At 42.9% G+C, this 12,023-nt stretch overlaps 1 protein-coding gene across 1 annotated transcript in view; it reads right to left on the reverse strand.

Annotated features, from left to right (window-relative positions):
- Window positions 1-764: 764 nt before the first annotated feature.
- Window positions 765-12,023, reverse strand: part of SLC1A3 (solute carrier family 1 member 3) — a 36,104-nt gene continuing 24,845 nt past the window's right edge. Inside the window, exons 4-10 of the mRNA XM_081212965.1 lie at window positions 8,811-9,015; window positions 7,040-7,082; window positions 6,594-6,889; window positions 6,007-6,240; window positions 4,964-5,158; window positions 2,256-2,390; window positions 765-1,643 (exon numbers count right to left, since the gene is read on the reverse strand). Coding sequence (XP_081069091.1) covers window positions 1,439-1,643; window positions 2,256-2,390; window positions 4,964-5,158; window positions 6,007-6,240; window positions 6,594-6,889; window positions 7,040-7,082; window positions 8,811-9,015 — 1,313 coding nt within the window. The 3' untranslated portion in view covers window positions 765-1,438. The remainder of the gene's footprint in view (window positions 1,644-2,255; window positions 2,391-4,963; window positions 5,159-6,006; window positions 6,241-6,593; window positions 6,890-7,039; window positions 7,083-8,810; window positions 9,016-12,023) is intronic.

The raw sequence follows: 12,023 nt of genomic DNA on the forward strand, positions 1-12,023 counted from the left end.
CGCATAGGTAACAGTACTTGTGTTAAGTAGTAATGCCATAATCCCAAAGAGGAACAGTAATGTTACACATACACAAATGCATTTTTCTAGGTTCATGATCTAGGAATTAAATGGGACTTGAAGGTGCGCAGTACCAGGAAGCTTTTCCTGATCCTAAAATATCCCATTAGGTAGAAATGAAACTATGATACATCCTTTTTTGCTTAGATGGTAACTAGAGCAAGTTGTGGGACAATATTGTCCATGTATTTAAAACAAAAATCAGTATCCCTATTTTTAGTGCTCCAATAGCAATAAAATAAGGAAATAATATATTTAAAAAGAGAAAGCAAAATTTGCTACTCACTTTTCTGGAGAATAGCATCAAGCATAAAAAGTAAATTTACAGTGCAATCCTATATGTGTCTACTCAGGAGTAAGGTCCATTAAATTAAGTAGGGCTTACTCCCAGGTAAATGTGTATAGGATTACAGCCTTCCTGGTGTGAAGAATGTGTAACAGTCAAACAAACAAACAAACAAACAAACAAACCAACAACCCCCCTTTTCAAGATTTCTTGTCTGCTTTGCTGCTTCAGCTTACATAAAGTGAGATCACATTTACAGGACTATGCAGCATGTGCACTTGAATATTCTTGGTAATTTGATTACACAATATATCCCATCCCCATAGCACATCACATCATATCATATCATAATGTTGTATGCTTGGTATTTCATCTTATTATTATTATTTTAATGGGATACAATCATATAACACATTCATTACTAAGTAATAGGGTATAGATTTCAGCAAGGACTTAACTAGACATTACAGTAGATGTGGCGCTGGAGCCACTCAATCTTCTTTCCCCTCTCCTTCCACATGCCACCTGAAACCTTTATCCAGGGAAACATACCACGTGGAATGATGTCATTGTGCTGTGCATTGCCCTCTTCCGGCCACACAGGACTGGATGCAGGGCGATGCACACAGTGATGACATCACAATACGTGTCGTGCTTACCTAGATGCAAGCACAAGGAGAAGGGGGCGAAGAGACCTTGCATGTAGCCACCATGGGTTTTATCCAGTAACGTCACTGAACTGACAGTGAAGCTTCCATCAGCGAAATGAGGAGGGAAGCACTGTAGCCCCCACTTCCCTGAGCTGCACTGGAGGGTTCCACAACTCTCAGGAGCAGATATAGGGTGTGAGAGGGGCTCTAGGCCTATGAGGAAATGGCTGAAAATAGCTTCCCTTCCTGCTGATGGAAGCCTTAATAACAGCTGAGTGACACCACTGGATATAACCTCACGTCTCTCATCATGTCTAGTTAAGCCCTAAAACTTTTCAGTGCTCTGCTTGTAGAGAGATGAGGAACAAACGGACAAGTTACAGAAAGGATTGGAGGAAGTGTACGCTTTCTGCGCATCTAGTGCTTTGTATGTTCCTCTACCTTACATCTTGGTTTCACTGTCTAAGGGCTTTTCGTTCTCGTTCTCTTGGGAGATCAGCTGGTAAGGCTTCTTCATTTCATTCTCCTCTATCACAGAGTTACCCATCTCAGCATCCTTGCTCCTCAACTCATGCCGCGATAAGTGTTCTACAATCCCTGCGCCGATAGAGTCTCCCAAAACGTTGGTGGTGGTACGCAGACGATCCCTATAGAACAATTTGCAGATTTAAACAAGCTAGGCAGTCGCAGCCCCCCAAAGCCCCAATAGATTACACAGTACATTATTACACTGAATCACTGAAATTAGGAAAGGAAGATGTAATCTGCAGTGTATTTGACATTGCAATTTTACACTCAAGTAACAAAACAAAACAAAACAAAACAAAACAAAGCATGCAATTGTATATAAATAAACTTATTTCTAACACTTCCATCTAATCCTTTCCTCTAAGGCGGAGGTTCTTAACCTGTGGCCCATGAAGTGGTGGGAAGGGGCTATCTTTTTCCCCCAGCACAACCACCCTATGAATTAGGACTGATGAAATAAAGTATGTTTCTGGCACAACGTCATCCAGAAAGCTTCTTGAATGAGCAGAGATTTGAGAAACACAATACTTTCAGGGCGTGGGGAACATCCTAATCGGTGCTGGCTTGCTTTGCAGTTAAAATGATCGTTTTTTATATCCTATGCAATACAACTGAATATTGGCAAAACATTCATGGGGAAATGAACTAAAATGACTTGCAGGTTCAGTTTTTATGAATGCCCACTAGCCTGCTTCATTTGATAATACACATTACACTGCAGAAATACTCACAAAAACCAATCCACTGCAATGATAAGGGTGATATCATCTGTAGGCAAACCAACAGATGTCAATACGATCACCATAGTGACGAGGCCAGCCTGAGGAATTCCTGCTGCACCAATGCTGGCTGCTGTAGCCGTAATGCTGTTCAGAGAAAGGAGACACCAAAACAATCACACAGAGCTTTTAATTTTTAAACACACACATAGGTTGTGTTTTTGTTCTATCTATCTATCTATCATCTATCTAGCATTTTACAAAAATGTTTTCCCTGTCTTCCTTTATGTCTTATGAGAAAAATTTGCACATAGTCTAGACCAGCCTTTCCTAACCTGGTGCTGTCCAGATGTTTTGGACTAAAACTCCCATCTAGAAGAAGAAGAGTTTGGATTTGATATCCCGCTTTATCACTACCCGAATGAGTCTCAAAGCGGCTAACATTCTCCTTTCCCTTCCTCCCCAACAACAAACACTCTGTGAGGTGAGTGGGGCTGAGAGACTTCAGAGAAGTGTGACTGGCCCAAGGTCACCCAGCAGCTGCATGTGGAGGAGCGGGGAAGCGAACCCGGTTCACCAGATTACGAGACTACTGCTCTTAACCACTACACCACACTGGCTCTCTAGCCAGCACAGCCAGCTGGAAGGCACCAAGTTCAAAAAGCCTGAGCCAGATCAGTCATCAGGGACACCTCTCTGCTCCACGATGGGGTGCCATCCAGTTGTTGCACTGAGCAGAAGGCTGGCAAAGCACATTCCTGCAGCCTTGAACTCAGCTGATGGGTGGTTAATTCAAGCCTGCTTTGTGCAGGGATTAGTAGCACAAAGTGGTTTACATTGAAACTGCTAATAAAACGGAGGGGGAAAACTTGGTTGATGACTGATTGGGCTACACCTAGCTCCTGCAAAGGAACAGCCAGGAGCTCACTTCAAGCTCCCAAATGTTCCTTTGTAGCCACATGCAGAGCTACCCCACACCTGATGTAATACTGCATATGACATAGCGTGTTCTCCCTCATGGAGAGCACGTGTTGCGGTGGGGGCTGACAAGACACCTCACTGTTGCTGGGCAAAAGAGTTTGGCCATCTTTAAGCAGGGGCGGGCTGTTACTGGAGAGATTTATATGTTGCCATTTCTTGATTGACAGCCCCGTTTGTTAAATACACTGCACACAGCGATGACCTTCCTCTTTCGCTGCGTGCTTCGGATCACCCGCCCTCCCTCCCTAATGTTAGGCTGTTTGCTTGACCTTGCTATGCCTGTCATGGGGTCGTCTGCTTTGGGGAAGGGGCCTGGTAGGAATTTTGTCCATTTGGCTGATTGGTTGGTGCCATTTGGTTTTTGCCTACTGCGTAGCAAATCGTCACAACTTGTAAGGTTGCGGTTAGGCATTGGTTTGGGAATTGGTTGGTGGAGGGGTATGGATTTGGCTGTGCCTGCCCCTCCAAAATGCTGCTGCTGCAAGGGTTTTCCGTTAAAGGAACCCAGGGGCTCGTCATGCTTTTGTCCGAACCCCCTGGCAAGGGTCTAGGGCCACGCAAGAGCCCCTGGGAGCATTCTGGGGAGAGGTGAGGCATGGTTTCCAGTCCCGTCTCTCTCCCTAGGTAACTTACCCTTTCTGACTTTGCGGGGGGTGCGAATATTAGAGCTGTCCCCGTGCGGGGTCAGTTAGTTGCTACCAATGCCTAAGCAACCACTCACATTGCTGTATTTTTATAAAGTTGGGGCCAAAATTATGCCAAAAACCTTAAACAAAAATCAAGTGTCATTGTGTTCTTATTTGGGGTGTCTTGGGGACCTTGACGCGCAACCGATGGGTGTGGTTTGTTAGGAATGGCCAGATTTGTCCCACAGACTGGAGGTTCTCTACCACCCCTGCTGTAGCTGACTAAGACTGTGCAGTAATCCTATGTACACTTATCTGGCAGCAAGTCTCATTGAACTCACTGGGGCTTACTTCTGAGCAAACATGCATACACTTGTGGTGCAAAGTGCAGATTAAACTGATATGTGTATTATAATGCTTTAAACGTATGTGCTATAATATGTTTTTGAGACGTGTGCTTGCTTTTGCCTATAACCTGTATTTGGTTGACCAATAAAATCTGATGATAACAACGATATTCAAGGAATGATCATTTACTCTTTACCCCTGATTATACTTATGGAAAAGTACTAAAGTTACAGGAATTACTGAAGATTTTCTCAAATGAATACAGAACAAGCTCAAGGAAGTATGCTGAACTGAGTTGATAAAAAGGCATCTATTTCAGTGGGAGAGAACTATAGCTGAATCCTATGCATGCCTCCTCAGAAGTGAGTTCAATGGGACTTGCTCCCAGGTAAATGTGCATAAAATTTCAGCCTGAATCATTAAGTTATTCAAGGACACCCATTTTATTCAACATTATGGCAATCCTTTTCTTTCTTCTTCCTTGTACAGTCTAGCTTGCTAGGGCTATATTGTGATACCCATCCCCCTGGAAGTGAGCTACTTCACTATGTTAAGTGATGATTTAAGTCCTATTGCTTTCAGTGGATTTACAAAACTTGGAGCTAACTCATAATGACAGTGTTTTCAATCATGGGCATAATGAGGTACACATAGAGGGCAGCTAAAACACTGTATACTATGGCTCCTATCACATGTCTTTCTCACTACCATATGATGCAAAAAGCAGCCCATGCAAATGTCTAAGGTTTTGCAACATTTACAAACCTGATTGTGATAATCTGTCCAAAGTTGAGGTCCATGTTATTAACCTGTGCAATGAAAATTGCAGCCAGTGCCTCATACAAAGCTGTACCATCCATGTTAATAGTTGCACCCACAGGAAGCACAAATCTTGTAATGCGTTTATCTACTCCATTATTCTCTTCCAAACACCTAAATGTGATCGGCAAGGTGGCAGAACTAAAGCCAAAAGGGGGGAAATGGAGAAAAATTAACTCATCAGAAAAGACAGGTAATATTAATATGGATGATGGCTATACACATTATTACTGACATTATGGAGTCATCCAGAACAAGTACGGCAGATAGAGATTTCCTGTCTCCTCAAATTACCTAAAAATTATTATTATTGAAATGAAATTAATTCACATGTTCAACTGTGTGCCAGTGCCCCAATCTAGCTAAGAGCATCTCCACATATTTGGGTGCCTGTGTGTTATTGGTAGAGCCCATACCTCAGTGGTGGATCTCATGAGTTGCCTGCAGATGTGTCCTGGTTCACACCCTGTCATTTCAGTTGAAAGCCTTAGATCTGGAAAGCTAGTGCCAAAGTAGATAGCGCTGGATATAAAGTAGCCCCAGATGCACACTTACTGGATCAGGAACCATGGGCTGTATCCAATGCTAGTCCATCTCAGAGTAGACCCATGAGTGTAAATTGGATGTCCATTGGTATGTGCACCCAAATGTGAAATCTCTGGCCCTCCAGATGTTGCTGGGCTTCAGCTTCCATTAGCCCAGGCCAGCATAGTCAATGGTCAGGTTTGATGGGAGCTACAGTCCAACAACACCTGGAAGGCATCAGATTCTCCACTCCTGGCCTAAACTCAATGCACTGCTGTAAACGTTATGTGAATTGAAATGCAGTTCCCTCTCCATACACTGGTACAGATCGTCATGTTTAATTCCCTTTGTGAAACATGACTAGAGCTGGATTGAGGCAAAAGTGGAGTTATTAAAATGGTGTACATGCATATGCAAACTCAGTGAACTCAAATCAAACTTGATCTGGCTATGAATATTCCTACCTTGAAGATGTTCCCAGGGCTGTGATGAGAGCTTGCAGCAATCCTCCAATGAAGACCCAAGGGTTCTTTCGAGTGATTAGGAAGTAGAGTAAAGGGAGCACTACAATAGCATGGATGAGCAAGCCAATGATGACAGTAACAGTATACATGGCAAGCTGCCCTCCAATCACACCCATATCTTCCATCTCAACAATTTTTCCAGCAATCAAAAACAGGATACCAAGTGGCGCATACCTACAAACAAACCACACAGTTAATATAATATACGGCTATCCAATGAGAAGCGTAGGTGTGTATATTTTGGTGGTGCTATTTGCACGCACTCAGAAATTTCCTGACACATTCCAAGGGGGCTAAGGCTGAAATCCTAAACACATTTACATGAGAGTAAGCTTCACCAAATACAGAGGAACTTACTTCCAAGCAAACATGCGTGAGATTGTTCTGTTATTTAGCCGCACTGGAAATTAATGGCAAATAAATGGAGAATGCTAGGCAGGGGAGGGATATTTCCTCTTGTATTCTGTAAAATGCCATGCACACGGATGGTGCTAGATAGGTCAACAAATGTAGCATTCAACACCTACCACATGATTAGTGATACGAGGCGCATGATAGCCTCATTAAGGCTATCAAAGAATTCTCTCAATGCTCGTCCTTGCTCCTTCATGTTCCCTATCACCAGTCCAAAGCTGATTGAGAACACAACCAGGCCAAGTGCATTTACTCCATTTACAGCCCCTGGAACAGGGATCATCTCCTTTTTCAACTGAGTTAGGTTTTCCATTGCTTCGGACACATTGTTTATAATGCCAGCAAGGAGAGATGTTTCGTTTGAGTCAACTGCTATACGAGGTGTCCGTTCCTCATAGTTTGTTTTGAACTGTGAGAGATGGGGAAAAGGAGAGATGTTATGTCCGTGTCTTTTCTAGGCATTACAAAAACATAATGGCTAAGACTATTCAGCTGCATCAGAAGATTTACTTGAAGCTCCTGGATGAAGATAGGTGTAATTAAAACCACACATTGTTACCTGTTTAAAGCAGGCTTCCACCAGATTCGGAGGGAACATGTTTCTGTGAAGAAAGAACAACAACTATTTGAGGAATAGTACACATCTTTTATAATTTCAAGATGAAGCCCTATTGAAGCTGGTGGGGTTTACATAAAGGTAATATGTATAGGGTTGGGCTCCATGGTCATCTATTTGGCCTGACCCAATAGGATTCTTCTTACGTTCTTATGCTCATAAGAAGCTTCCATACCATACTAGGTCAGATTGTTTGTCCACCTAGTGATGATAATTTATAGTGACGCGCAGTGGTTCTTGGGGCAGAGGTGTTTCCCATCATTTGCTACTTGATCCTCTTAGTGGGAGATGTGAGGGACTGAATATGAGACATGTATTCTACCACAGGCATATGGTCTCAGCAGTATATTGAACTAGCATCAATTTACTCTCTCTTTTTTTCTTTTCCTTTTTCTTTTTAAAAAAGACTGCTACTTCTTTGCAATTCACCAAATTAATCTCAGCGAATTTTCTCCTCAACCTTTTGAGCAGGAGCATGCTGCAAATCTACCCTGCCTCAAGTTTACTTTGGTTAGACAATAGAAATAATAAATACACGTCTTCCTTGATTCAGAATATAAACAACACTTTTGCAGTGAGAAAGTAAAGCCGCTGAAGGAGGAGGGTATAGAAAGGGACCCTCCAAAACTTAGAGCCAGAGCATTATTTGAAATCACAGTTCCAACAGGTTCACAGTCAACCCACAGAAGAAATTCTCAAATTCTTCACACGCACAGCTGTGGGGAGAATTGGGGCAGGTCTGCCTAAGGCGTTTTGCCAACACAAAGGATAAGATGGTGTCCCCCAAATCCACATATCACAATCTGCAACATTTTTGTACATTTTGTACATTTTGTACATTTTGTACATTTTTGTACATTTTTGTACATTTTGTACATTAATGATTTCCAGAATGAAATGTCCACAACAGGAAGTTAGAACAAAGTCCTACAGTAATCTTTCCATTTTAAAAATTCTATGTAAAATTTTATTTGAGTCAGTACTATAAAATTCTAAACTTAAAAAAGCCACAGACATCCTGTTATTATGTCAAGGAGTCCTACGCTAACTACCTTCTTCTTTTACTTTTCCATTCTACATACAGAATCAAACTGGAGCCCTGGAACACAGGAAGCTGCTATTTAAACAAGTCAATACATGGGTCCATCTAGCATCAACATGCAGCACCTCTCCATGGCTCCAGATGGGACCTTCCCAGCTTTGCTTGGAAATGCCAGGGATTGAGCCTGGTACTGTCTGCATGGAAAGCCATTGCTCTACTATTGAGCTCAAAGGTGGCTGGGCCCTGAATCTTACTTCAATACTGGTGATGGGACAATATCCTCCACCACACTGAGCACAGCAGAAGAGTTTCAATAGTGTAGAGTAGACCAGCTTAGGGAACTCAGGGGAAATAGTGGGTGAATAGACCTCCTCAATTATGTTTCCTGAGGCAGCCATATTACTCTGCCTAATAGCAGGGCTGGCCCTGAATTGGGGAATTATGAATTGCTTCAAATCTCATTAGTAAACCCCACAGTACATTGTTAAGAAGCTTAAAAAGCCTGATCAATAAGCCTTGGGGGTCTATGTTTACAAGTTATTTCTGAGCCGGGGGTGCCATTTTGAAGGGAAAAGAGAGAGAAAAGAGATTGATAGCACTGGGTGCTAATAAATTCAGTCATATGCTGTAACTTTCAATACCTTGCTTATAAGACAGAAAATGCATTTTTACCTGATCAAGTCCAGAAAGGCATCTGCGGCTGTCACTCGGACAATCTTGCCTTCTCGATGCATTTTTTCCTTCGACCCTTTCCCTGGATGGATGATGACCACCATGATAATTCCAATCAGGACAGCAATGATCGTGGTGCTCATGTAGTAGACGACGGCTCGGAGCCCCATCTTCCCTGATGCTTTGCTGTCCAGGGCAGCAACTCCTAGCAAACAGAAGCATGAGAGTGAAACTAGAGTCTGTACATCACAAAAAAACTGTGAATACACATACAGTGGTACCTCGGGTTGCATAGGCTTCAGGTTACAGACTCTGCTAACCCATAAATAGTGCTTCAGGTTAAGAACTTTGCTTCAGGATGAGAACAGAAATTGTGCTCCAGCGGTGTGGCAGCAGCAGGAGGCCCCATTAGCTAAAGTGGTGCTTCAGGTTAAGAACAGTTTCAGGTTAAGAACGGACCTCCGGAATGAATTAAGTACTTAGCCTGAGGTACCACTGCACTGGAATAAGCATTCTTGTAATACTAGAACCCTGATGAATGGCGTGACTTTCAGAAAAAGAAGTATTTCTTCTCAGAGAGCGTGTTGTTAAATTACGGAATTTGCTCCCACAAGTTACAGCCACCAGCTCTGATGGCTTTAAAAGAGGATGAGACAAATGGAAGAATAAAGCTATCAGTGACTACTAGTCACGATGGCTATATTATCAACAGTATCAGAGATAGAATGCTTCTGAATATGAAAGCAGATGCTCTCTCACGGAGCTACAGTCCAAAGAGGGAAGGGTGATAGTTCAGTGATAGAGCAACTGCCTCCCCACCCACAGATTCAATCCCCAGCAACTTCAGATATCATAGAATCATAAAATTGTGGATTTGGAAGGATCATCTAGTCCAACCCCCTGCAATACAGGAGTGTTTTGCCCAACATGGGGCTCAAACCCACAACCCTGAGATTAATAGTCTTGTGCTGTACTGACTGAGCTATCCCACTTCAGTGTTGACAACGCTGATGCAGATGGCCCAATGGTCTGGCTTGATATAAAGTGACTTCCTTTGCTCTTACGTTACCTTTCTCCCTTGAAATTTGAGACATGGTGTGCTTTATAACAACACAACTGCAGGGGAGATAAAACTGCAGGGGAGATAAAAGGCAGAACCCCATTAATTAACAGCACAGACTCACACCATAGCCAAGACGAGGGGGGAAAACCTCAGTCATGCACAGTCATGCACATGTGGGGGCTAAATGAGGACGAAGACCGGGCAGAGAGCAGGGTTCAAATCACCCCACCTGGCCAGGACAATCCCTGGGTGCTCCCTTGGGCCACTCGCCTGACCCACCTCACAGGGCTGTTGTTGCGAGGATAACACGGGGAGAACCACGCGCACCCCCGGGAGCTCCTTGGAGGAGAAAGCGGGCGATGAATGCAATGCACGAAATATATGAGAGGCGACCAGGTGGACTTCTGCTCCTGATCAGAGCAGGATGTGAAGGACACAGTTGGAACAAGTCTGAAGGAACAGCTAGCTAATCCTAGCATAGACTCTGTCAACCAGGAGGTCTGTTGTCATTTCAGACAAAGGACAACAGTCCTCTGATAGCATTAAAAAAAACAAACCAAAAGCATTTTAAGATACACAGGGAGTCTCTGCAGATATAAAAAGGTCCATGCTTTAGACAACCAGCAGTTGGAAGGTGATGAAGAGGATGAGAGATGGGATGCAGCTAGTGTGCTCATCTCTATTTGTCCCCATCACATGTTCACATGTTCACTGTCCCCTATTCATAGCACCTGAATTGCTTTACTGTTTTTAGTGTATGCCATATGTTTTTAATGTAAGTCCCTTGTTTCCCTGGGATGCTCCTAATTACTCTAGATTTTTTTTTAAATAGGGTTGTTTGAAGACTGGTAGATCATTGTATGTTTCCAATTTCCTCAGTAAACATCCCTGAAAGGTGTATAAGAACATTAAAAGTGCCTTGATAGGGTCAAAATCTCAGCAACTATCAAGTGAAAAGAAATTAGCTGGCGGCCCACCAGTGGACTGTGCTGTAATATTCTTCACTGAGCTCTCCTGATGAACCTATGGATATTGTATCACTGGCATATTATACCTACAGCGCTCAACAGAATTTAAAAAACCAACACTTTTAGCTGCTGAAAATGCCAGGTTGGCATGCTGAAGTGTTCCCTATACTTATGGGATGCAGGTGTAGAGGACATTATCAAATAGTGAGCATACAGTTTAAAATTTGATCTGCAAACTGTAATTCCGAATTATTTGGAGGATTAATGACAAAGGAGCTACTAATTTGCTAATAGAAACCCAATTCTGGAATGCCCTCCCTTAAAAGGCTCACTAGGTGCCTAAGTTGCTATATTTTGGTGCCAGAAAAAAAGTTATTTAGCCAGGTACTTTAACTGCTGTCATCGTTAACCCTGTTTAATATAAACAAAGCAAAACAAACCTGGCATGTAATACAAAGAGACCTCCAATGAAGATGATGTAGAGATCTTTTCATTTGGACCACGGTTCATGAATCTTTCACCGGGGTCAAGGCCTCTTGCCCTCAGACAGGTTCCCCAATGCCATGTTTTGTGGAGAGACTGTGATTACTTCGAGATAATTTTGTACATGCTCAGATTCACTCTTGTCTTTTTATCATCACTTTCCATAACGCCGCCCTTGGCACTGAAGCCAGGTTCTATAGCTGAAGAGCATAGGCAGGCTCCAAATAAACTCCAGACATGCTGGGCTTTGAGCTGCAACTGATTTATCCTCTGAAACTTGTCAAGTGCAAAGCAACAAGGAACTTTTTGGATGCCCAGCCCAGCAGTACATTTCCTGTTCCTCACATCTGCCAGGGCAAAGCCCTGCTGCGGGGGCTGTTTAGATACTAATTTAACTCTTTGCATGATTCCGTCTTTTGCTCACTGTATTGGAATGTGCCACACAATATGCTTTTTGAAGGGAAACTAAAGGCGTAATTTATCTTCTTTATGTGTGCTAAGCAGAGCAAGAGGTAAGGACGCGCAGAGATTCACAGCAAGCCATAGAACAGTGATTAGTAACAGCTGACAGCCTCGGACCAAGGCTCTTTCTCTTTGGTAGCCTCATTGTAATACCAGAGCACAAAGAACTTACTGTCCCAGTGCCAAGAATCAGAAGTGCAGGAGCACAGAGAAGAGCAGCACAATTTTATTTTTTTT

Source organism: Podarcis bocagei, assembly GCF_964188305.1.
Source record: "Podarcis bocagei genome assembly, chromosome: 11".
NCBI lineage: Eukaryota > Metazoa > Chordata > Lepidosauria > Squamata > Lacertidae > Podarcis > Podarcis bocagei.